The sequence below is a fragment of the Alexandromys fortis genome, unplaced genomic scaffold (genome assembly GCF_014885135.2).
Source record: "Alexandromys fortis isolate MF-2015 unplaced genomic scaffold, M_Fortis_MF-2015_v1.1 scaffold_194, whole genome shotgun sequence".
Classification (NCBI taxonomy): domain Eukaryota; kingdom Metazoa; phylum Chordata; class Mammalia; order Rodentia; family Cricetidae; genus Alexandromys; species Alexandromys fortis.
The window spans coordinates 127,008-153,846 of NW_026068075.1; the positions used below are offsets into that span (position 1 = coordinate 127,008).

General features: G+C 44.4%; 1 protein-coding gene and 1 pseudogene across 2 annotated transcripts; one reads left to right on the forward strand and one right to left on the reverse strand.

Moving 5' to 3' along the window:
• On the forward strand, positions 1–1,868 carry LOC126488274 (malignant T-cell-amplified sequence 1-like; annotated as a pseudogene).
• Positions 1,698–25,860, reverse strand: LOC126488292 (zinc finger protein 449-like). Of its 2 annotated transcripts, XM_050121683.1 has the most exons (5): positions 25,724–25,846; positions 17,599–17,747; positions 4,995–5,443; positions 3,458–3,560; positions 1,698–2,429 (listed from the first exon to the last, which is right to left on the reverse strand). In XM_050121683.1, the coding sequence occupies exons 3-4, from the start codon at positions 5,352–5,354 to the stop codon at positions 3,498–3,500; spliced, it is 423 nt and encodes a 140-aa protein (XP_049977640.1). In that variant the 5' UTR covers positions 5,355–5,443; positions 17,599–17,747; positions 25,724–25,846; the 3' UTR covers positions 1,698–2,429; positions 3,458–3,497. The 2 variants fall into 2 exon arrangements, with proteins under 2 accessions (XP_049977640.1, XP_049977639.1); XM_050121682.1 differs by lacking the exon at positions 17,599–17,747 and having other exon boundaries at positions 25,724–25,860.
• Between the last annotated feature and the right edge of the window lie 979 nt (positions 25,861–26,839).

Genomic DNA, 26,839 nt, shown 5'->3' on the forward strand with positions numbered 1-26,839 from the left:
ATGGGCTCACAGGATCCTGGGAAGGCCAGCCATAGTCTGCAACCTGCTGTGAATCTGGAGTCAGGTCATGCAGGCTGGGTGCTGACCCTCAGGACAGGCCACGGGATTTTTGTGGTGGAGGCAGCAGTACTCGGGCTTCTCCTCCCAAGGCACAGGAGACATGGTTGTCGAGTCGGGGATCATTCCACCGTGAACAATGAGCTTCCTGTGGAGCCTGTGCTCCCGTCTCCACTCCAGTATTTTAAGATTTGGGGACTCAAGGAGGAAATATTCTTTCAGGTATATTGAGCAACAAATTTTTGTGTTTGCTTTTGAGATTCTTTTATTGATTTAGTTGGTATGTAATGTTGTGTGTCACAGTGATTAAATTTAGCCCTTGGGTCTCTCAGTCTCAAAATCAAAGCATTTGTACTGAAGCCATGAACTCCACACAGCTATTCCGATCTCTGTTATTTAATGTTATGAACCGATTCCTCAGTTAGGGCTGTGACTTTGGGACTGGTTTTAGCTGTAACACTGAGTCCCTTTGCTGCAGAATCTGTATTTGTGTTTACAAGAAAGATCCTGTATTTTCACATATGAGTCTATGTCAACAGCTTCTATGCTGTGTCTATGTACGGTGGGCAGAAAAAAAAATCACTGTTATACTATTGGACTGGTCTGTAGGTATCTTTCCATCCAGTCCTATTGCCATTTTTCTCTTTGATCTGTGAAAGGAAATGCCGAGACCAAATGCCTGCTACATGTCATAAAGCTTCTGGTTTAGCACTGAAAGTATTTAACAAAACAGCTCATGGGTTTCCTTGAGAGATCTGATTTTGTTGCCAAGACATTTGTTTGTTCATGTTGTCTTATAAAAGTGATTGTCTTCTTAGAATAAAAGTTAGTTTTGCAGAAATGACTACAAGAGTAGTAAATCGTTAACAATGAATAAAATCACAACCAGCCAAGGCATAGCTCTTCCATATGTATCCAGCCATGGACTACGGGGAGAAATGTGACTTCAGTAATTCCATGCATTCCAGATAATGATGGCATCCCTGGCTCTCAGTCCCAGCCTTCCCCATGTAAGAGGCCCTGTCAGACCCTTCCTAATCCAGTTTCCTTGTAACTCTAGACCCTTCACTATCATTGCCTCCTTAACCTTGGGTCACGTTCAAGAGATTTGATGAAAAAGAAAATCTGTCCAACTGCATCCAATTGAAAACCTTGATTATTAAAGGATATTAAAATCAATTGATAGAGCAGTTTCTGGTATTGAACCATGACTTAATCAAATCATGCCTGAGAAAGATACTGTGAAAATTGTCAGATGCCACGAACACATAGAAATCCTTAGAGTAAATGGAGAATGACCTTGTGTACACAGAGAGAAGAGCTTTTTTATCCAAGCCTAAGATTATTTCAAAAATATCCTCTTATCTTGCCATATCAGCAGGTTGATAAAGGGGTCATCAAATTTGCACTCAGCAGAGCAAATATCATGTGTCCAGGCTTAACTTCGGGAGCTAAACTTTACCCTGGTGTTGTAGATACTATGGTTGCAATCATGACACAAGAAAAACAACTTGCCAATTGATGTGTTGGAGTCATGGAGATGTCTGTAGAAGATATTGAGGAAGTCAACAGAGGAATTGGTATTAAAAATATCCATTTTTTAAATTTTTATTTGTTCTTTGTGGCTTGCACATCATACATTCAGATCCTATTCATCTCCCTGTTCCTTTGTTCCCTCTGCCCTTGCTCACACCCCAAAAATAAAATAAAATTTAAGAGAAAACATGTCATCTTGGAAGCTGTAGCAGGACACAGTAAAAAATGCCCATTATTTAAATGATGGGCTGTGACATATGAAAACATATAAATGAACCTTAAAAGAATGTGTTTGGACTAAATACGAATATTGTGTCATATCTGTGTTTGTGTCTGTGTGTGACTGCATAAAGACAAAGCTTCTGTGGTTAAGCTGAATAAATGATGTTTAAAAAAATACTATGCAGTGACAGCCAGAGGGTGCTAAAGAACTTTAGGTAGTCACACTTAGATCAAAATTGTCTCTTTCTTTCTTTGTACATTATATTATATTTATTTATGTCCTCGGATGCAAGTATGAGCACATATGGAAATCTGAGGATAATTTGTGGAGACTCAGTTACCTCCTTCTACTATATGAGTTCTGGGGATTGAACTCAGGTCATCCGGCCTATCAGCAAGTGCCTTTAACCTGCTGAGCCACCCTCCCAGCCCAGAAATTGTCTCTTTCTTAAAACTGGAGATGCTGCAGGTAATACCTCCACATAAGAAGGGTTTCTGTGGGGTTATTTCAGGAAGGCTATGATGTATATCTGAATATGGGGTCGATGGTTAGAAGTCGTCTGCTCATTATAATTGTGAGGCAGAAGAGTGACAGCCAAGGCTCCACAGATATACTGCAATCAAAAGAAGAAACAAGCAGAATGGTCTTAATTCTGAGTCCATCTGGTATAAAATTGCAGCTTCCTGGTCATTAGGAATGTTTCTGACACCCTGCTACCTGAGCTTATATGTCAAAATAAAGGAGGCACGTCAGGTTCACATCATTCGTGGCATCGTCTGTTCCTTCAATTCACTGCATGCTTCTAACTGTGTATGATTTCCAGGCTCCTACAATTATATATCCCTTGTATAACTTGGCATTGTTGGCACAGTGTGCACTGGTGGTATTTAATAGCTAGGTACTAGAACACCAGTCTCGGGGGAAATTGCCATCTACTTTACCCTCCCGAGAAAACTCTGACTTTCTGGTCATTGAAACATCACACACTGCTGCAAAGAAAGAGACTGTGGCAGTTTGGCCTGCCTGCACATGACTCTCTCTCTCTCTCTCTCTCTCTCTCTCTCTCTCTCTCTCTCTCTCTCTCTCTCTCTCTCTCTCTCTCTCTCTCTCTCTTTCTCTCTCTCGGATTTCAGGTCAACCTTGGATGCACATCAGCAGTTCTGTATTCGTCATACTGCTCAGGGGAACCCAGGCTGATAGGTCATACTCCATGCCCAAGGGGTTCCTCAGTCCAAAAGAAAAAAAAAACTGAAGACGCTCTGGCTTGGAGCCAGGGAGCCCCACAAGAGGCCACTGCAAGCATGTAGGTCTGAGTCAGCTGTGCCTGGGCCAGGCCGATGACAGAGGAATTCAAGCAGTAGAAGACATAGCTTGATGTGTGAGTCAAGGTTCCCACTTTCTTTGGTACTCCTGGAGCAGATGTCCCTTTACATTATTTGTCTCATACTAAGGAATGGTTGGCCCATTCACCTAGCTCCCATTACAAAGGCTCAGCCCAGCTTGGAAGATCACAGAGACCTTTGCTGAGCTTTGGTGAATAGAGATTGTGGCTAGTGTCTCTTCCCAACTCAAGAGCAGCAAGAACATATGGGTGAATGAATACATGGAAGAAAAGGAAAAGGGATGATTTGTGTTTCTCACCATAACAAGGTATTTAGAACGGGAGGGATGATGAAGGATATTAGAAGTTGCTTGTATTTGTGTGATCCAAGTCGTGGGTTCTTCCTACTTTATATTCATAGCTCTGAGGTAAATAAGAAGAAAAGGGAAAGTTATGAAAAAGCGTTTTTGTATACATGGAATAAACAGTTTGCTGTCTCTTCCACTCTTTAGGGCATCTACATCAGTGGTTCCCAACCTGGGGGTCACAACCTCCTTGGAGGTTAGAGCAACACTTTCGCAGGGGTCTCATAGCAGATTTCCTGCATGTCAGATATTTACATTATGATTCATAGCAGTAGCAAAGTTGCAGTTATGAAGCAGCAACAAGAATAATTTCATGGCTGGGGGTCTCCACAATAATGAGGAACTGTATTAAAGGGTCACAGCATAAGGAAGGGTTAGAACCACTATACTACATGTAGAGAAAGCCTTAGAACATGATGTCCTCACGTCCCACTTTGGGTAGAAATAATAAAGAATGGATAATGTAGCTCTCCTCTTTGCTGTGGTTCTCTGGAGCTTCTATCTGTCATCATGAAAGATTTGGAAAGGGATCCCATGCCTCAATGCCTTCAGCTGTGCTCTGTAGTATGCTAGCTAGTACATCCTTCTTTAACATTTAATAGACCTTCTTTAAAATGAAATGTAGTTAACATTACTTAAAATTATGTCGGATCCAAGCCAATTTTCTTGATGACATGAGCTTCATTTCAAGTATTCAGGATCTACCTGTAGGTAGCGACCCCATCATCGGACTCGATTTGAATTTTGCTGATCATGTTACCAGGGAGGGATTCCAAGGACAGATACACATGTCTAGGACATCATGGTTTCTGTCGATGCAGCCCACCTCACCCGTGCATATGCTTAATAAAATATTAGAATATGACAAACGCCCACTTGTCCCTTTCTATCCCTCCTAGACCCCGGTTGGCTCAGATGTGTCAAGCTTCTTCTGTAAGGCAACACAATAATTTTGGCTTCAAGGGCCACATTTGTTGTCTGTTGCTCTGCTTTCCCTCTTATGTGAAGCCACTTTTTCCACCTGAATGCTCACCTTGTTGCCCAGGTTGATCTCAAACTCCTAGTCTCAAGTGATCTTCCTGCCTCACCCTTATCAGAACTACAGGAGGAATGTGCCTGTACACCCAGCTAGCCAGTAATTGGCAAGGTAAAACCATTCTGAGTTCCTGAGACAAAGGCATCCCATAGACAGAATAGTTGTGCAAGCCACAGGGCAGTGCACTGATGTTTTGATGGGTGTGCATAGAGAAGTTATGCTGCCTAGAATTCATTTACTGACAATGAAGGAGACATTTGTGTGTTGTAGAGAGGGCGTGGTGGTCAGGTACAGGGTGGAAACTCTGACCCCTATCCTATGACCCCTATGCCGGCTCCAGCTGACTCCCACAAAAGAGACTGTTGAAAAGGACTCTGGGAAAGGCTGTGGAATGACGGGGACGGGATGTCTCATCTTGATGCAGCCACCAAGGCACTTGCCCAGCACCTTTCTCACCTTGTTCTCTGCTTCCCAATTGTCTCTCCGCAGCTCCTCTATCAGGGTGAAAAGTCGTTCTCTAGTCTCCAGGCTGCGCATGCTGGCGCTGTTCTCCATGTCTGCAGGTAGAATTTGCAGGAATTTCTCCGTCACCAACATCGCCAGGATCTGTTCCACGGACCGTGTCTGTGGCTTCAGCCATTGAAAGCAAAGCTCCCAGAGTCGGCAGAAGGCGTCCCGGGGCCCGGCTGCTTCTTCATACTGGAACTGACTGAAGCGCCTGTGGAAGGCTTCCCAGGGTGTGTCACGCTCTTGAGGCTGAGGGCCCTGGTGGCACGATGAGAGGACCTGCATGGCAGATTTCCTGGGTGCAGCCATTGTGCCCCTTGGCTGGCTGCTTACAGCTTATCGGGGGCCTGAGGTCTCAGGTCTCAGCTGTTTTGCTGGGTGTTCAACAGGGAAGCCACCTGCAACAAAGGAGGGGACTCGGTGACAAAGGAGACACAGCAGTGGTGACAAGAGGGTTCACTGGGTGCCCTGCTTTTCAGAATCTAACAGAAAGCACCAACTCTTCTCAGAAACATATTTTTATATGTTCATATCTAATATATACATGTCCAACTCTACACCCAGCTGCCAAAAACTTACAAAATGTCCACCCCTCCACAGACTCCCTGGGCCTGTCCTTTCCCTAGGTTAGCCACTGGCCCTGTGTGGCTACTGAAGTGGGCATTAGTGGAAGCTGGAGGCTCTGTTCCTAGCCACATTCTCTCTGCTCCATGAGCATCATTGAAGAGCCCTACCTGCTGTTGGGAAGCTCAGCTGGAGTGTTTCCAGGAGCCCTGGGATGGGGCTTCCTCCTCAAGAAGTTCAGGTCTCTAGCCCCTCTCCTGGTGAAATAACATTAGCCGTGTGTTTCTGAATTCAGAGACACTCCAAAAGAGTGGAAGAGAAACACCTGCAATCTGCCTGAATAACCCTCGAAAGTCTCTCTAGTCTTGAGTCCCCCTAAATAGCCTTCCCTCTGAGTGACCCGTGATGGAGTGTGCTCCTCAGACTTCTCACCACAGGCTGCTGGAGAACCCCTGGGCCACCACAGGTGTCCACTTGTACAGTAGGCTTCTGTCCTAGTGAGATGTCTATTGGTATGCTACACTTCAGAACCAAAGCCACCTAGAGAGGAAAGCGCTCATTTCATCATACAGCTTGGAGTATATCATCAAGGAACACCAAGGCAAGAAGTCAAGACAGAAGCTTGAAGCAGAAACCCCAAAGGAATGATGCTTATTAAAATGCTGTAACCCGAAATTATAAACCAAATAAACCCCTTCCTCCCCCAAGTTGCTTTTTTTCCAAATTTATTTTTGGAGACAGGGTTTTTCAGTGTGACCACACTGGCTGTCCTGGAACTCACTCTGTAGACCAGGCTAGCCTTGAACACACAGAGATCTGCCTACCTCTGCCTCTTGAGTGCTGGATTAAATTAAAGGCATGTGCTGCTACTGTCTGGCCCCAAGTTGCTTTTTGTCAGAGTATTTTATCGCAGCAACAAGATGAGCCTAGAAGAGATATCTGTACTTAGAAGAATGTGTTCCGTGTTATGGAAACTCTACAAAGTCTAAATGGCATCCAGCATTCAAAGTTACCCCTTATAGTGCCCTTGGCCTGCAGCTTAAAACTTCACCCATTTGATCCCACTTCCTTAAATTTTCTATTTTTACAAAAGCCCTTTGGGTCTAGAGAGATGACTCAGCGATTAAGTGTCCAGGATGATCATCCAGAGGACCTGGGTTTCAGTCCCAGCACCCACATAATGACTTACAACTGTTTTTAACTCCAGAATCAAGGGTTGCAACATCTTCTTCTGGACTCCACAAGCACCAGACATGCATATGGTGCACAGTCCTACATGTATACCAAATACAAAGAGACTCAAAATAAAAAAGATACTTTAAAAACTTCCCTGGCTTTAAGGTATATGATGGACTTTGAAAAGGAGGTCTTCATTTTCTGGTTCAGCTGGCTTTTCAAATAAAGTCATCTTTCGTAACAGAGCACCTTGACATAGTTGGTCTATCGTGCATCCAGCAGCTGTGTTTGACTCCAATACCAACCATTTCTCTCAGACATTTACCATGTGGCCTTGTCGGACTTGGCTCAGTAGCCTGAGATTCACACTTTCTGTTTCTCATTGGCACAAAGAGACTAACACCACTATCCAGTTTCTAATCTCTGCAGTCCATGTGTGGAGTGATATTTTGTTTGTAATCTAATAAATAAGCTTGTCTTAAAAGCTTGCATGAATATCAGGGTGCAACGCTAAGTCACTAGTTAACCATAGAGGCCAGGGCATGGTGGGCCACACCTACAGTGCGAGGACTCGGGGGACAGAGGCAGATGGATCTCTGTGAGTTCAAGGCGACCTGTGGGCTACACAAGATTGAATCTGTCTAAAAGAGAAACAGAGCTCACACAAAGGTGATCCCAGCACTAGGGAGCTGGAGACAGGAGTGATATGGCTGGGCAAAGAGAGTCATGTATAGCAGGAGAAGACAGGAACTCAGTGCAATCTGAGGATTCAGTCTGAGGATGCAATCGAGGGTTTGTAGAGACAGCATTCAGTCTGAGGTTTCACAAAGACAGGATCACCCCTTCAGTCTGAGCATTGGTAGAGGAATTCCTGCCTCACAGCTCTGCTTCTCTGCTCTATCAGCTTTCACCCCCTAATATCTGACTCTGAATTTTTATTATTAAAACCAACTAGAATTTATGCAACATATGTGGAACAGTATCTGGCACCTAGCTGAACTCAGTAACTGTCCTTTATTCAGGGTACGTAACTCAGGGTCTCTCCTGTTGCAGTACATTTGCCTACTAAGAAAGTGTACTAGTTAACTTTCATCGTTAACTTGACACAAACCAGTCACCTGGGAAAAGGCAACCTCAGTTGAGAGATTGCCTAGATCTAACTGACCTGTAGATATGTCTGTGGGGCATTGTCTTGACTGTTGTTTAATATAGGAGGGCCCAGACCACTCAGTTCGGTACCATCCCCTAGGCAGGTGGGCCTGGGATCTATTTTCAAGAAGCTAGGTTGAGTGAGAGTGAGAGCTAGAGCAAGAGAAGGCAGGACAGGAATTCAAGGCAGGATCCTGAAGGCAGAAACCATGGAGGAATGCTACTTGCTGGCTCATTCCCAAACTTCCTTACATAGCCCAGGACATCCTACACAGGGATAGACTGGGACCTCCTGCAACAGTTAATGATCAAGAGACTACCTCACGATCATGTCCAAAGGCCAATCTGATGGAGGCAATACTTCAACTGAGACTCTTGTTTTGAAGTGATTCTAGATTGTGCCAAGCTGGCAGTTCATGCTAATTAGGACACCATTTCACCGTCCCAAGCCTTATGGTAACAAACAATATCCTTCCTGCTGCCTATATGCAAGAACATGGGCTACTTAAACACCATTTTCTCATCTTGTCTCTGTTTTGTTACGTTACTGGTACACTCTTGAGTTTGAACATGTCTCTACCTTCTAGAGCTCACAGACGTGTTCCATATGGAGTTAATGCTCTTACAGAGAGATGAGATCGGGTTCTGGTTGCCTGCCATTCAAATACCAGGAAAGCAAGACATTTCAGTGCAATTTCTGAGGCTACAGAGATGGTTACATAAATGTCTCTAAGGGTCTCAGCACTTGGATGTCACTGTGTCCTCTCCCCGCGTAACTTACTGCGACCATTCCTCTCTACTTCTCTGCAGAAACTCAGGGATGGGAAATCTTGTGACGCTCACTGGGTATAGTAGGAAAAGCACTTGGGAGGCTAACACAGGAGAAGCCCAAGTTTAAGGTCAGTCTGAGAAACTGAGAAATTTGAAGTCCAGGTTGGCCTGTATAAAAAGCTCTCATCTTAAAAACAAAACAAAAACAACCCCCAATAACGGAAATAAGAAGCAATGACCTGAGACCTAATAGCTCAGTAAAAGAGTTCTTGGTGAGCATGCACAAGGCCCTTGCCTCCATCTCCAGGAACACACACACACACACCTCCAGGAATTCCCTCCTTTATTCTTCTTCTTACCTAGTTCACTAAAATCTATACTATCAGTAAATATCAAGCTCTACTAAGTGAGAATCTGAAGTTCAGTGCCAGACGGATGATCTAGGTTGGATGAACTTCTAGCTATGTGATCATGATATAGTGTTGCTGTTTGCAACAGGTCATTGACTATTAAGTCTTTCATAAAATGTACCAAGTCCAATTTTACAGAAAAATAAATATATCCAGTTCAAGTGTCTGGAAGAGAGATGTGAGGTCCATCTTCCAGGACCAAGAAAGAAAGAAAGTCATGAGGGACTCGGAAGTTGAAGGTTTTACAAGGAGTCGTAGGCAACAGGACATACTCTGGAAACGTGAATGAGACTTCCCCTGCTAAGTCTCAGGCATTTGAATACTTGACCCCATTTGATAGCTGTTAGAAGAGTATTAAAAGGTGTGGCCTTTCTGAAGGAAGTATGTCACTGGGGACAGACTCTGAGGTTTCCAAAGACAAGTGTGAGTCCCAGGGTGTCCTCTCTGCTTGCTGCTTGTGAATCCAGGTGTGAACTCTTAACTATTCCTGCTTCCATGCCTTTGCTTTGTCATCAAGGGCTCTAACCCTCTGAAACCATGAGCCCAATTAAATGCTTTCTTTTATAAGTTGTCTTGGTCATAATATTTTATCACAGAAGTAAAAAAGAAACTAAAATGCAGACTTTATTCTCTCCAGGTCACAACCACACAATCCACCAGTCAAGCAGACACCAGCAGGCCCCAAGGCACACACAGGCTGGTGGTGCAGGCACACCCATAGACCACAGCGAGGTAGACACACAGGCCTACAGACACCTATAGACGGCTTGTAAAGACACAAGGCAGAGGTAAAGGCCCAGGAAAAGGCTCCAACCTCTGATATAGTTATTCAAAACTCACACAAAAGTGACATTCTGACAAATAGTTATTTAATAGATTATAATACTGTTTACTTTGGGTTCTCTAGAACCTCCAGTGTTAGCTACTTTCTAAATATCCTCTGAATATTAAGGCTTAGCCATCTTGGATAAAGACAGGTATCCATTTTAGCAACATGTTGTCTCAACATAAATTGACCATTATAGCCCTCTGTTTTTTATAAGCGGTATTATTTAAAACTTATTTGTGATCAGGACCCCTTCTGGGAATCTTTTGTTTTCATGCCTCGAGGTATCGATACTTGACTGGTGGCCATGCAGGATCCGTAGGAATTTTCTGTGGACCCATCCATTAATCTCCTTTCAGCTCAGCATTTCTACCCTGACCAATCCAAGCCTTCAACTGTGTCAACTAGGAAAGTAGTATGGCCCAGTGATCGAGCATTTTCCCTGCACGTGATGACCCTGAGTCCCATCCCCAGTGCTGCAAAAAAAATACATACAAAACAAGTAAATAGGAGAGCAGAAGAGGAGGAAGTTCCTGAGCAGGGACCCTGTAGAAGCAGAAACATGAAAAAGTACAAAGAGCTAGTTGCTATTAGTGTGACTAGGAATCCATGTCAGTTAACTGACAGTTCGAGAAGTTAGAACTGTCCATCCTCCCTCAGGCAATGGAGAACCGAGGGGTCCTGTTCCTCCTCACAATGACATTTCAAAGGCATGGTTTTCTATCCTTGAGAAAGACACAATACAAGGTAGATAGCAGGTTGAGAACAGAAGTGCTTTGTGGAAAAGCCCTTGTCTCAGAAAGCCCCATGAAATTTACTGGCGTTCAATGGGAGCCCTGAATAGTGAAAGGAGTGCAGGCCCCAGGCCCCAGAAGCTGTGGGGTCTCAGATACCAAAGACGTGAAAGAGAATCCTAGCGAGGACCAGCGCTCTGTATTTGTGCACGAGAAGGGCCCTGAAATCATCTCACTGATGCTGGAAGTATCCAGGTCAAAGTGGCTAAGTACTGTAATTCAGGTATTTGGAAGGTTGATGCAGGTGGATTGCAAGTGCAAGGCCTGTAAGATCAGCAGAGTAAGTTCAAGACTGGTCTAAGCAATTTAGTGAGATCCCATATGGAAACAAAGGAGTACCTTGAATGACACACACCAGCATTTAAAACATAAACAAAATATATACTTTCAGTAGCCATCCTTGGTTACTTAAGCAAGCCTATAGCCATTATGAGCTGCATGAGACTCTATCTCAAGAAAAAAAGTTTTAAAAAGTACACAGAGGCTGGGCATGGTGGCATATGTCTTTGATCCCAGTACTTGGGCGGCTGAGGCAGACAGATATTTGTGAGTTCAAGACCAACTAGCACTATATAAGGAAGATGAGAGGTGGTCTTTCCCAGGGAAGAGCACACCAATTGGCTATCAAGCTGAACAGCCATGAAAACATATACACAAGTAAACATTATACAGACCGAATCAGTTTAATTTAAAATTGTAAAGAAATAGTTATTGATTGACATGCAGTTGAAACAAGAATAAATTTTTTCTAAACCTGGATTCCCCAGTTTACAACAACATCTTGCAAAAGTTGAGAATGATAGTCTAGTTCGGGTTCCAAGATGGGCACTGTCCATGTCCAGAATGGTATCCCCACAGCTGCTCACTTACAGTTTCCTCCAACACATTCCAAGCCACTTCTATCCCTCTATCTGTCACATGCACTCATCACTGGCAAACATCTTCCCCTCTCTCTGTCTCTCTCTCTCTGTCTCTCTCTGTCTCTGTCTCTCTCTGTCTCTGTCTCTCTCTGTCTCTGTCTCTCTCTTTCTCCATGTCTATAAAGCTGTCACTTGAAGACTATTTTAGCGTTTGTTTGGCAGTGCTAAGCAAAGACTTTAGACATGGCATCATGGAGTTGTGGCCTTTTACAGCTGGCACCGTTTCCACTTCAAATCATTCTGGAGAGACTGATGCAAGTTCTCCTGTGTAACGATGTTGTCCTCTGGCCTCAACACACATGAATGAATGTGGTTTACAGATTAAAAAATAAATGCAATCTTTCTTCCCTGGCTCACCCTGGAGCAGAGGAGATTTGTTCTCAGCTCTCTGGTCCTCGCTCGTCTCCTTGCCCTTCTGCTACTTCCTCAGCTTCACCTCTTTCCCCTTTCCCTCATAGTTAGGCTGTGACCGAGCATTCCAGCCAGTGGCCAGGCCAAAGGAATATTCGGACATGTTCCACCCACTGTCCCTCAGGGTGACGGGCACCTCTGAAGACAGAAAAGAACCTGCATTTATTTCGTCACTGCACAATCAGAGCGTGGACAGATAGAGGGCAGGAATGGAAAAGGACCCGGAGGGTTAAGTTGTGATGTATGACAAGGATCCAGAAGAGAAAAGGCTAAGTGGGAAAAGGCTAACTCCCACTGGGACATAGGCAGCAAAAGACACAGTAAGAAGCAGAGACATGCTCTACACTGGAAAGTATTTGGAAAATGAGGAAGCTTCTCCAACTCTTTTTTAAAGGTCAGACTTCACTACACAGCGTAGGCCGGCATGGAACAGCATTCACCTCCCTCAACATTTGAAATGCCAAACCAACAAACTCAGCTTTTAAATGTCTCTTGAAATAAGTGGAGAGATGGTTTGGAATTTGTTTACATTTTAATGATGGAACCTTCTATCTTACCCACCTTCCTCATCACTCAGGCTTGCCTATATCTTCACTTGATCTACTTCTTGGTGTGTGCGTGTGTGTGTGTGTGCGCGCGCGCACCTGCAGAGGCCAGAAAAGAGTTTCAGATCTCAGATCTCCTCTATCTGGGGTTACAGGCAGTTATAAGCCATCGCACATAGGGGTGGGAGAACCAAACACTGGCCCTCTGGAAAAGTAAGTGCTCTTAACCATTGATCCATTTTTCTGACTCCTCCCATCTGTCATTTTTTATTTTAATTAAAAAATAATTACATTGTTTCTACTAACTTCCCTGCCTCCTCCTCCCCTTCCCACATCTGTTCTCTGCCCCTATATCCTCCCAAATTCACTCCCACATCTCTTTAACCATTGTTATATAAAGATATGAATGAATAAACATCATTTGTGACTTATTCTTTGTTCATTTTTCTCTTTTAACATAAATTTAAAAATTGATTCTTTGGCAATTTCTCATCATGCACCCCAGTACCACTCATTTCCCACTCTCCCATGTTCAGCCACCACCCTTGTAGCCTCCCCACCCCAAAGAAAAGAAAACCCCCACTTTGCTCCGTCATCCTGCCCACATCTGCCTCTCTGTCACACATTTGTTTGATATAGCGAAATAAGACTAAGCATCCCCCCTTGTATTAAGTCTGAACAAGGCAGCCCTGTATGAGGAGTAAGATCCCCAAAGCCAGTAAGCATCAGAGATAGCCCCTGCTCTCCCTGTTAGGAGTCCCACAATAACACCAAGCTTACAACTGTCAAGTACATGCAGGCTCCCTGGTTGTTGGTTTAGTCTCTGTGAGCATCTATGAGCCCAGGTTAGTTGAGTCTGTGGGTTTTCTTGTAGCATCCTTGAACTCTCTGGCTCCTACAATCTTTCCTTCCCCTCTTTCACAGAATTCTCCAAATTCTGCCTGATACTTGGCTATGGGTTTCTGCCTCTGTTTCCATCAGTTGCTGGATGAAGCCTCTCTGATGACAGTTGGGCTAGTCACCAATCTATGCTGCATATAGTGGCCAGCAAGAGTTGGAGCCAGATCTCCCAGAGCCATTGAGGGTCAGAGAATTTGTCCTTTCTTGATTCTCAATTTCTTACTCAATTATCATTCTGAATTTCTCAGAGTGGGTAAGATTTGTTTAAGAGATAGAACTTTTTGAATGGGAGTCATTGCAACAATGCTCATGATTATGGGTTTTGTGTTCTTATTCTTTCCCATGCATTGTAATCGGAATAGGTTTGATTAACATGACACAGCTAATGTCATGACAATTCTCTGGGAATAATGATCAACTCTAGATGGCATGTATTCTGAAATCCCAATCCAGCTCTGCTTTGCTGTCACCAGGACAGTCAGTTGGGTTTTACAGTGGGAAACAATGGATATCCCTCTAAAATGGCTATTGAGGAGAGTCTTTGGTATTGAATAGCTGTGTGCTGCAGAGTTCTACATACATAATTACTTTTTAGACTAGTGGTGGAAGAGACATGATGTGCAATGCAATGCTCCCATCCTCATTATATCTGACATCGCACAAGAGGAATATCAAGATGGATACAATATCCTGCCCAATAGAACTCAAGAAAAGGCTGGAAACCTGAAGAAGTAGGCTCTAACGCCAGTGAAGGAATGAAAATGCTAGCAACTCTGCTTTCATAGTGTCCCATAGGTTTGGGTATGTTGTATCTTCATTTTCGTTGAATTCAATGAAGGCTTCAATTTCTTTCCTTATTTCTTCCTTGACCTAGGGGTGGTTTAGTAGTTGACTGTTCAGTTCCATGAGTTTGTAGGCTTTCTGGGGGTGGTATTGTTGCTAAATTCTCACTTTACTCCATGGTGATCCGATAAGACATAGGTGGTTACTCCAGAATGGGTTCATGAGCCCACTGGACCTACTATGAGTTGAACCTCAGCCAAAACTCTGCTGTTCTGTTCTGTTACTGTGAAAAGACACGATGACCAAAGGCAACTCTTACAAAAGAAAGCATTTAATTGGGAGCTTGTTTACACGTTCAGAGTATCATAATGGCAAAGGGAGCATGGTGGGGACTTGTGGTGCTAGAGACATAGCTGAGAGCTACATTCTGATCCACGGGTAGAGAGAGACAGAGAGAGAATGGACCTGGTATGGACTTTTGAAAGCTCAAAATCTAATTCCAGTGACACACTTCCTCCAACAAGGTCACAACTTCCAATCCTTTTCTAACAGTTCCACTTCCTGGTGACTAAGCATTCAAATATAAGAGCCTAGGGGGACTATTCTTATTTAAACCATCACATAATCCCTTTCACCAAAGGCAGGGACATCCCAGTCATTGGTGTTCACCCTACCACACATAGGACCATATATAAAGACCCTCAGACAGGGACCAGAGAGATGTTTCAGTGATTAAGAACATTCACCATTCTTCTGGCAGACTCAGGTTTGGTTCCCAGTACCATGCTGGGTGGCTTACCACTGTCTACAACTCTAGCACCAGAGGTTCTGACACCCACACCTTTATGGGTGCCTGCAATGGTATTTTGTTTGTGATCTAACAACTAAAGCTTGCGTGAAATTCAGAGAAGCAGAGCAGCCCAATGCTAGTTCTTAGCTCTATGAAATCCTCTGACCAAATGGGGTGTCCCGTCTTTACAAGTCCTCAGACTGAATGAACCCTGAGCTCCTTCCTGTCCCTTCCACCTTATATTCCTCTCTCCACCTGGTCGAATCACTCTTGTTGCTACCTCCCTAGTGCTGGGATTAAAGGCCTGTGATTCCAGGTGATGGGATCAAAGAGCTCTGCTTCTCTGTTAGACAGATTCAATCTCGTGTAGCCCAAGGTAGCCTTGAACTCACAGAGATCCATCTGCCTCTGTTTCTTGAGTGCTTGGATTAAAGGTGTGCGCCACCACTGCCTGGCCTCTAGTATCTTAGTTCTGCCCTCTGATCTTCAGGCAAGCTTCGTTAGATCACGAAAAAAAAAGTCTCCACAGGCACCTGCATGCTTGTGTATACAATACTTTCACACAGGAATACATACACATAAATCTTTTTTTAAAAAACCCTCACACAGCTTTGTTCGGGTTCTGAAACATAATGGAAAGGAATAATGATGTAGTATAAGGACTTTTGTTAACAAAAGGGCTGGTAAAATGCTTAGATTTTCTGATTGACTTCATGTAAAACCAAAGCAATCATCTGAAATGTTGACCAAGGGAGCTTGTTTGTTATCATATAAATGAATTGAAAAGCCACATGACCAATTGGAATATGAAAATACAAGACCTTCTTGTATCAATCACAATCATAAATCACATGTAAAAATGGTTGACCAAATAAGAGGAAAATACCTGTGAGATTTTTATGGACTTTCTGTTTGTGTCCTCAAGTAATATCTTAAAAACAATTTTTTGAAAAGGAGGACTAACTTCAAAATTCTATTATTCCCTAAGTTGATCTAAATTCAGTGCATTTCCAGTTGCAAACCAGAATGGGACTTTGAATGTGTGTGGCTTTGGAGGGCAATATCCTAAAATTATTTTGAAAAGTACAGGCAAAGGATTTCCTCAGAGGAGAGCTTTTCTTACTGGCTATCAATAGTCACTGTTTAGGATCAGCAATTGATAAATGTTCTTGCATACAGGTACTTTTAAAGATTCATTGTTATTCATGAGTATGTGCTTGTGTGTGTTTATGTGCACCACATGCATGCAGGTGCCCAGGGAGAACAGAGAGCAACGGATACCCTGGAACTGGAATTACAGGCAGCTGTGGGCTACCTGACGCAGGTGCTGGGAAACAAGCTGGGGTCTTCTACAAGAGTAGTAAACAGGCTAACTACTCAGCCATCTCTCAAATTAGTCCTCAAATTAGATATTTCAGAACTTGACTGCTATATTTGTTGGCTCAAACAGTTGACATTTTGATTCATTTGTGGCATCAAATTATGCTCCTAGAACTGTGTGTCCTAAGACTGTGTGTTCACAATTACTCAGGAAAGGCATGTTCAAGGGGCCATATGGAGTTTCTTCTCCAGATAACTGGATTCCAGTGCCACTGACAGGCATTCTCTATTGTTTTATCCTTTTCACACCCATCAGTGGAGCTGAGTCACCATGGAATAAAAGACACTCTGCCATCAGCCCCAAAACAGGCATGCCAAGGCCAAAGCAGAAGGTAGATCAATACCTGAAAGTCAATCTGACCTCCCAGATCATGCTTAGTGTTTTCCTTGGCAGACAACTTGGGAGACACAGGAGAGATATACAACTCACAGAATGGCTGTGGTCACTGACACAAACTGGATTTGGCCTTTGCCAAAATACCACATGATCTACCCAGCTATGTTTCCTGGAGAGGGTGAGAAAACGTCTAAGACGATATGGATCAACAAATCATTCCCCTAACAGAGCCATTAAATCAGAACCTGTGTTTTCTCTCCTTGAGTTTGATATGGTTTTGTTCCATTTCACCTTCTATCCTTTTTTGTTTATTCACATGGACTATATGTTCCTGTCCCAACTAGATACCTCCCAGAGGCTATAGACATGTGATGTCTAGCCACTCATTCTTGCAAAGGTATTTAGTAACATTGCAGAATGGGGGGAGGAGGTTGGAGTTAGAGGCACTGTTAAATCAGAGCTGAGGGCTTGCAAGAAATGCAGAGAATTATTGAAGAGCTAGAAACATATCAAGTAAAATCCATCTAGTTATCTTATGTGCAGTAGGGGTATATTCCCTGGAGAACCCTTTGGGAGACTGTACAAACAACCCCACCACTCGAGTGGTCCTAGGCACCTCATAAAAAAGGTTTGGGATGCAGCCATCAAACACCCCACTGCCATTGCTAAAGGATATCTTGTTGGAGCAACATAAATCTGGGTCACTTTCAGGTAACCTTGGATTGTGCCCAGCATGCCTGTAGGGTGAAAAAGGAATATAGCCTGGACATTCCCTCTAACTGATGGCCACATCATACCTGGAAGGCTGTGATCCACTGGGTGTGAGAAGTTCCGTGGTGCTAATACTGCAGTTCCAGAGTCCTCACCTTAGAAGCCACAGAGGTGGGCAAAGGACTGGGAGGAGAAGGCATCTTGTAGGAAGCTGCACATGCAGTCCCTTGGTCTTCTAGGAACAGGTTCCAGAAACAGAAGGATCAGCATAGTTACAGTGATGATTGTAAAGTTGGGGCATGACTGGGTGATGCATTAGAGAAACAGGCAGGTCCCTGGCCACACGGGCCTGGCAAGCTGAATGGAGAGCTCTACCACTGAACTAAATCCCCAGACCCTCGGTGCACTATCTTTTCATTGCTATTCACATTCTTTTCAACATGAAAAAGCAGGGCCCTCTGCAATGCATTAAACATGGTAACACAAGAGAAGGCTGTACTCTTGAATTTGTTTGCTGTGGACTGTTCCTGTATCCACTCATAAGTGTGGGAACATGGTAGTCCCTCTCCTGTGGCCATATCCTGAGATCCCCAAGCTACTCAACCAGAGCCTCCAAGATCCCCTCCTAACGTACTAAGGATACTGTCTTTTTGTGGGGGTGGAGAAGAAGAAACATCCTATATGACTCTCTATAAGAGGGAAGATACTTATTAATATTTCCAGCTATCTGCCTTCTTTTGCACAGAGAGAGAGAGAGAGAGAGAGAGAGAGAGAGAGAGAGAGAGAGAGAGAGAGTAGATATGGGGTTTTGAGTATCTGGTCAGAACAAAACTAGGCAGGTAGGATCTCGAGTTAGACACTGGTAGAGACAGACACCTCTGTCACCCGATCTTATGTGATCACTACCACACACACAGCTTTATGAAGTTGAAGGAAATCAAAGGATGACACTTTATGATCAAATGCTCTGCTTTCATCGTCCTGTAAAAGGAAGAAGATGCCTTCTGCCTCTTGTCATTCCCTCTTCTGATGTATGATGGAACAATTCTAGGCTGATCATAAGGAAGACAAATGCTTTGGATCCAGCCAGTTGCCATTGATCTGACAGCAAGTTCCCTGTCCAGAGTAGAACAGTAGATCGGGCTGGACTGTGTCTGCCTCCTGAGTGCTGGAATTAAAGGTGTGTGCCACCACCTCTGGACAGCTGAGTTCAATTTCATAGAGAAGCAAATGTCTTTGGCATACAGATGTTAGTGGATTATCATGCACTGTTTCAGCTCACCAGGAAGCTGGCTCTGGGGATGAGATTTAATCCTTGCACTACAAATGCAAGCATGTTTGTGTTAAAATGTTCTCCAAATCCCCTGTCCGAGGTTAGTCTGGCCCTCTGACTCTGTGACAAGAAAAGAGGAGAACAGAACAGCTCAATAATAAATGTCTGGTACCCGTGATGACAGCTAAGGGGTAAATTATTTACAATTGAAGCTGTTATTATCTCGTATATAGACACTTTCAGTAAAACAGATGATGGAGTGCTCTCCCTTAGAAAAAAGAAACAGAACTTTCTCCTTAGAAGTCTTTCAACTAGTAACTCAATGATAGGATTTTTAACAGAAATTTTCTTGGTTTCTGGGGAAGGTTGTAAACATAGGTTTAAGGACGAGCCTGCCAATTTTTTTCTATTTACTACTCTCATTTATTCACAGCCAAGAATATAGCTAGGGTAGATCATTCTCGGGACTGTACAAACTTTCAAACAAATGGCAGAGACAGGGCTGGAAAGATAACTCAGTGGTTAAGAGTACTTGTTCTCGCAGAGGACCCAGTGGCTCATGGTGGCTCACAACCACCCATAACTCCAGTTCCAGGGGATTCAATGCCCTCCTTTGACCTCAGCAGACACCAGGCATGCACCTGGTGCACAGATATACATTGAAACTCATTAAAATGAAATAAATAAATCTATAAACATTTAGAAAATAGACCAAGGGGGAATAAAATCATGAAAAGCTCCAGGATATAAAGGAAACAAACCCCGAAAGTGCCTCTCAGTCCCTACTCATGTTTTGGGGAGAAAACAAAACAATATAAAAAGAACATAAAGATAAGAGATCCAAAAGAAGGCTAGAAGGCCTCTCAGGAAGAGGCCCAACTATGCCAGTCTTGAGTTACATACTTGGAAATATCAGAGAGAAAAATGAAGTTTGAGTATGAGGGGAAAAAGTCCAGCCCATTCTAATGTATCTTCTTCCTTAGACTATGAAGCAACTGAGGGCTTTCCTTGAAGTGATGAACTTCTACAGGATCTGGATTCCCTTCTACCAACTTCCAGGGAGAAACACCTCACCCCCTACCCCATCCCCTGATACACAGACACTTCTTAGTAAAGATATTTCTTCTGGAAACGGTGCTATAGAACCCAGTGTACATCCTGATCGCTAAAGCCAAGCTCCCAGAAATGGGTGGAGAAGAGTGCTATCCACAGTGCTTCACTGGGTTAGGTGCTGATGGAATATGTACTCCCAGTCCCTCGTGATGAGCATTGAAGGACACAGCACTCTACCTCTCATTCTTTGGGAGTACCTCTTGATGTGAAACAGAAAGGGTCACCTTGGACCTGTACAAAGAGGAATCTTTTCTTATCTTGGCTCGAGCTACCAAAAGAACATTCCTATGAATCCTTCTCTGACAGATAACTTGCATTAGAAATCAAAATTGTCGTATTTCTGCCTGTGTCATCACCATATATGATAAGGGCTCCTGGCCAGGAATGGCTGACAGATTGTGTGGTCCACTCTCAGTCAGGGATATCCAAGTGCAGAGTTCATGAACCTGATCAGTGATGTGAAGTTCCTTGTAGTAAATAACACTGTCCCTAAAACTGCCTGCCATGTACCCATGGGATACTTACAGGATTCCCTAGTAGACAAACCCAACTTCTAAGAGTAACATGATGGGCCCATCCAATTCCCCAAACCCATCTCACCTTGCAGGCTGGATTGAGCAAAATATAGTGGACCCAGAAAAATTCTGAAACAAGTCTTGCTTTATGGGGAAGATGACTCTGGGAGCCTTTATGGCACACCCAGATTTTTACTTACCATGCAGAAATTACCTATACTTACCTTTCAATGGGGGTGTTTCCAGGTTCTGGGCCCATCGCCTTTACTCTAAATACTCTGACCATAGTCTTCCAACATACCTAGTATCTCTGGTAGCTATCCTAGACTTGGCCCAGATAGACAAAGATGAAGTGTGCACCCCAATTGTACCCTCACCTCATAATAGAAAGTCTTGCTATGGGGAATCAATACAGGCCTAGAAACTGCAGAGCAACTAGGCTAGGCCACTTCAGCTAGAAAGGGATAAGACATAAAATCAGTTTACTATTTAAACTGGTGGTGAAAGGTGGACTGTTTTAAGGAAGAAAACAATCAGACTTAGAGGAACATATAAGGAAAACAAAATGGATTTCCCAAGAATATGTTTTCACCTCTAACTTGGTAGAGGGTGTCCACCCTGGCCCAACAAGTTTCTGCTAGATATCTTAGTTCAAACAAGATCTGGCCTGTTTGTTCATGGGCTAATGGCCCAACTTCCTGAAGATGGAGAGAAAAATCTAAGCACATCTTCAACACTCATAGAATGTCTCCTCTATGGGAAAAAGCTTCTCGGGACTATAATATAAAATCCTGTATTCTGACTGCCCATGTCCCCAACTGAGTTTCTAGCCCTCAAAGTCCCAGGATTAGGTACAGTTACCAGGAATATCCATCTTGTGTCCACAGGATATCCCTGGGCACTGCTCCAAAGTCAACATGGCTGTCCTGCACCCTGGGTCTATGAAGCTCAGTTCTATCACAGTCCTCAATATTGGACCTAAAGACCTAAGAGTATTCCTTTCTGGTTGAAACCCTAAAACACTTTGCCCTCTCATGAGGAAGTAGCCAGAGTAGTCATTGCCCCCATCTCCAATGGCAGTAGGTGTGAATCTCTGTTCTCTGAAAGAGGGGATTAGAGGAGGATGGGGGAACTGGTACCCATTGAGAAAACAGGGACTAGCCCCTTTAAGAGAGGTTGCTCCTTGCAAGCATGAACTGTTGCCACTATTACTAACTGCTGAGGGCTGAAGGGCAATAGTGAGGGAGAAGGGGAAGACTGGAAGGGGAAGAGCCCTAGGGAGCCTATAGGAAGTCTGACACAGAGCCTCCAGGAAGACGCACATCTCTGGGGTTTCTCCCTAAACCACTGATGGGAGCTGTTTTGTTTCTCCTAATAAAATTTGCTGATTCTCTTCTTATTGGTTCTCTGGTTGGTGCTTCTCCACCTTCTGTGTCTGGGGCCCCATGAGCTCCAAATGCAGTGTTCACTTTAGGAGAGTAGCCACTTGTTCTCTGTGTCTGTGGCCCCCCAAATCTCCAATGGTCACATTTTCTTTCTGGCAACAGCTGCTTTCATGGTCCCTGCACCTGCAGTCCTTGAGAGCTCCATCTGGCTTTTCACTCTGCTGGTGATAGTGGCCAGAACCTCCCTCCAGTCTGGCGATTCCGCTTTCTCTGTATGGGTCTTAGTTTCAGGATGTACAATTCTTTATCCGTCCCAGGGAACAAGCTTGTTGGAACCCCTAGACCCTCGGCTAAGACACCTGTGACACTGGCAGTAAGGTATTACAGGTGAATCCGAGCTCTGCTAACAGGCAGCTTCCTGTGGCCTAGAACCATCTTCCAATGTCTGGACCGTTAACTCTCCCCATAACTGTTTTTGGAGAAGCCTGTGTGAGTGGACAGGGCTGAGAGGAGGAGAGGAATGCACATGATGGGGTGGCCAGGCTGTGGAATCCCTGAGCACCTGTCTTCTCCCTCACATCTCAGGAGAGGCTGTGCCGGGTCCATCTTGACCTCTTGTGGAATTGTGACCCACGTCGCATCCCAACTATGCCTCACACGGGTCTTCCAACTACATTTTTGTATACTTTATACTCTGCATAAAAAGGTCTGTCGCAAATGAGGGGGAGGAAAATGGATGCACTTGGTGCATTAGTGGACTTAGACTGGCACCATGCAGTTACTGTTAGAACCCAGGCCAGACTACTACTGCATGGCCCCTCCTCCTGCCACAGATAAGAATAGGCACCCCACAGAGGGCATGGTCTGTGGACCTCTTCCTAACAGACTTCTAGGTGACTGGATTTCTTATCTGAGGAAGTGAATTTACATGAAAGAGAGGATTGGCAGTTACTCATCCTGCTCCCCACAACCTTCTCTGGCTCCTGCCTGAGAAGCAGAGAGTCTGGATGTAGGCTCAAGCTGGGAAACCACTCCCACTACTGCAATGTGAGCTCTGGTTCTTCCCCTGAAAGCCTCTGATATGCTGTGTTTTGTCTGTTTAGCCATGGCACCAACAACTTTTATTTTTGAGGCAGGGCCTCAAAATGTAGCACTGGCTGGCATTGGACTCAGTATGTAGGCCAGGTTGCCTTGATCTTACAGAAATCCACATGTCTCTGTCTCTCAAGTCCTAGGATTAAATGCATGTGACTCCATGCCTAAGTAATGCCTCTTTGAATAAACTTCTTGCCCCCCAAAAGTTAACCTCAGTGTTCCCTTGATCCCTTCCATGAGATCCTTTAACAGCAATTCAGAAAAAAATACACTAGAGTGAAAAGACATTCCCACCAAATGTCTTCTTCCAGACCCAATGCCAGTCTCTGATAACCTGTGTGCTGCTAAGCATAATTCATGCCAGAGGTACCCTCTCAAAGGTGTAGTTAACCCCACCTTGTCTTTGGGATGCTTAGAAATTCAACAGGAGCTGTGTGCTGGAGCATATCTTGTGACAGAGGACATAGCTCTCACTAGATGGGGAAAGGGGGCTCCGGGTAAAAAGTTCAAGTTGCTCATCTATGTTGACAAAGGCTGCAGTTAAAATGAGGATTCTGGGGTAACACAGCAAGGCCTGGAACGCTGCGGAAAATGAATGTCTTAGTTACTGTTCCATTGCCATGAGGAGACACCAATTACCAAGGCAACTTATGGAAGAAAACACTTAATGGAGGGGGGGGGCTTGCTTACAGTTTCAGAGTTAGTTCATGATCATCATGGTGGGGAGAGGGAGGGCAGGCAGAGGAGAGAGAGAGAGAGAGAGAGAGAGAGAGAGAGAGAGAGAGAGAGAGAGAATCCCCTGTGGGCTTTTGAAACCCCACCCCCTGGTGACTCACCTCTTCTAACAAGGCCACAGCACTCAATGCTTACTACACAGTCTACCAGCTGGGAAGCAAACGCTCAAATATATGAACCCATGGGGATCATTGCCATTCAAATCACCACAATTAATAAGAAGGCTAATAGTTGGGTACATGGTAAGCAAGCTAAATAGATAAGAGGAAGGACAAGACAGGGTTTTGGGCCAGGGACAGAGGGCCAGTTTACTCCCTCAAGCCAAAAATCCTTGAGGAATATAAGGGACCATTGCCTTACTGTCGTCTCTTATATCCTTGCTTCTTCTCCACCCTGCTACTCCCAAGTCGGGGTTTCACTATGGAGCCCGGAACTCTGCTCCGGGAACTCTCTGAAGATGAGGCTGGTCACCAATCTCTGCCTTCCAGGAGCTGGGATTCGACATGTGTTTCACCACCATCCAGCTTTTTATTCTTGCTTCTAATGCAGTTAATTATAACAGACTAAACTGGAAGTAAGGATTGTAGAACTAGAATTTAGACATAGCTCTGACTGACAGACAAATAGGGAAGGGAGCCATAAGAGAGTCTTCAAACTTCTGGCTTCTTCCTCACCCTTCTGACTGAGACAGAGGCTTGGCAGCTTAAAACAAATGCCTGGGAAGCATCCTCTTCTGTCCAAGGGGACTCTGCCAGCAGACCCTCTCAAGCTGGACCAGGACACATGTACCCAGAGCTGTGGGGCTATCCGTACCCCTTTCTTTGTTTAAACTGACCAGCTCTAAATTGCAGGGGAAAGGCATCTCACATTGAAGCCTACTAAAGACCCTCACAACCCCCAAGCCTCCAGGAAGGCCTGACTTTAGCCACTTCTGTCCCTCTTCTGCTGTTCAGAGGAGGTATTTGCCTCTCTCTCTATCTCTGCGTGTGTGTGTGTGTGTGTGTGTGTTGTGTTGTGTGTGCGCACACACGCATGTGCTTCTTCACCTTTAATAAGTGATTTTGATTTTCATCTGCTTGCTCTGCCTGATGTGTCTGACTGAGATTTCCCCCCTGCTACCTGTTGTACTTGAGATTTCTTGAAATTGCCTTATAATTCTTTAACCGGAAGTGAAAACAAAGCAACTACAGGGCTCCAGATGGTACCAGGACTGCTTCTAAGAAGCTTCTGCCTAAGAGGACAGCTCATGCTCCCATAGTCAAGGAGCCAAACATGATGTAACCAAGAAAGACCACAGCTGTGGCCTGGTGGCTGGGATAGAGCTACCTCTCTTCTGTGGTAAAGCTAGTGGTGGTTATGTAAATGTGGGAACAAAGTGAGCGTACTATAAGACAAGACACCTCCATGTTCAGAGAGTAGCAACACCGACAGTCAAAGCGAATAATTAACACAGCTAGAGTCCGTGAGGGACAGAGAGAGGCTTCAACCACCCCTAACCAGGTGGGCGTACCTGACCGGAAGGTAGGCCATGAAAATATATAGAAAGCATATGGGTTCTCCTCCATTAGCCTGATCTATGATAGCCCAGAGAAGTAACCAATCTCATCAGAGATTACCTCAACTATTGTCCGGTCCTATAAAAAATCCCCGACAAAGGAACTTTGTCCTCTCTTGGAAACCCTTCCATCCTGCTCTTCAGAAGTTTACCTAACTTCTCCCCATCCTTTTCTTCTTACTAAAGCCTGCTTCCACTCTGCATACTCATACAAGAGTCTTCAGCTTAATTTTCATTGGCATGAGACAAGAAACTCAGAGCCACTATCTCAGGTTAACTTCAGTGACCCCTGAGTATCTGGTCCCTTCCTTAGGGGCAGGCCTGGGTTAAGTGCAACGGGGCATCTGAAGGTCTCATTGTTCTTAGAAGACCTGCAACAGCTGAAATGCTTCTAGTTTATTCTAATTGCTCCTCAATGAGGACACGTGCCGCCTTTGTCATGACACATGCTGCCAATTCTGTGAGAGAAAGGAAGGCGGGCCCTGCTCTGCTCAGGGTCCCGAAAGATCATTTCTGTGTTCCCATCTCCAATAAGCTTACCTTGGCTTGCTTCTGCGTGGCAGTCTGTACCTGGAGTCAGTCGTGTTGTGTGCTGAGAGAGGAAACGGATCTGTGAGTACGGGTCAACCTCAGGGTTCCAGAGTCGTCATCCGAGAGAGAAGGATGGAGGAGCTGAGTGGCCCTTTCAGAATGTAGGCCGCCAGCACTATGGCTGCAAGCACGCAGGGCCCTTCACTTTACATCCACTCCCCTTTTACGTCCCCTCCCCTTCACACACAAAGAAACACAGTAGCTGAGTAGCTAAGGGAAATCTTGCTTATCGGTAGCCAGTGAGCGTGTCCTTTCCATCCATCCTGTGCTAAGCCATTTCTTCGCTCTGCAGCTCCTCTCCATAACCAGCAGCTTTTCAGTTTGTATTGTTTCGGTCCTACCCTCCTGGCCCTCCAACATGAGAATGGGAACATCTGCTGAGCGCAGGCACTCACATCTAGATTACCAGTGCCTAGTGCACTAAGTCACAATGATGCAGACCTGGCGCTTCCTCTAGGTTTAATGTTCGAGAGGTGCAATTTGCTTTTCAGTTTCCAAACTCCTACAGTTGGGATAATGTTGCAACGGAGGGAGCCTGTAAGGCATCCTTTCACAGGGCTGCCTGGAGCAGCTTTGTCTTTCCTTCTGGAAAACAACGTGAAAACCTGTGCCCCATCAACGAACTACATTGTCCCTACAATTCCTCTTTTACTAATTAGCACATTAAGCCAAGGAGCTCATTATTGATATGCAAAACGATTTAAACCTGACAAAGTACATATTGCCTATGCTTTCTGACAGTTGTTAATGTTTTCAGGTAGGTTTCTTGTATAATTCAGGCTAACCTCCAACTCAAAACTCCCCTCCAACATCCTTCCTGGGTTTTTGACTCTGGATGCCAGGGATAAAGCCAGGAGCTTGTGCTTGCAAGGAAGGGCTCTACCACCAACCTGTATCACAGACTTTATGCTTTAAAAAATTACAATTAAGCGTTAGAAAACATTGCCCTAGAAGTAATGATTAAGCATTAGAAAATTACACCCTAAAATAATGATTAAGCATTAGAAAGATAATGCCCTAGAACCAGGCATGGTACTCTTGTAATTACAGTACTTGAAAAAGTGG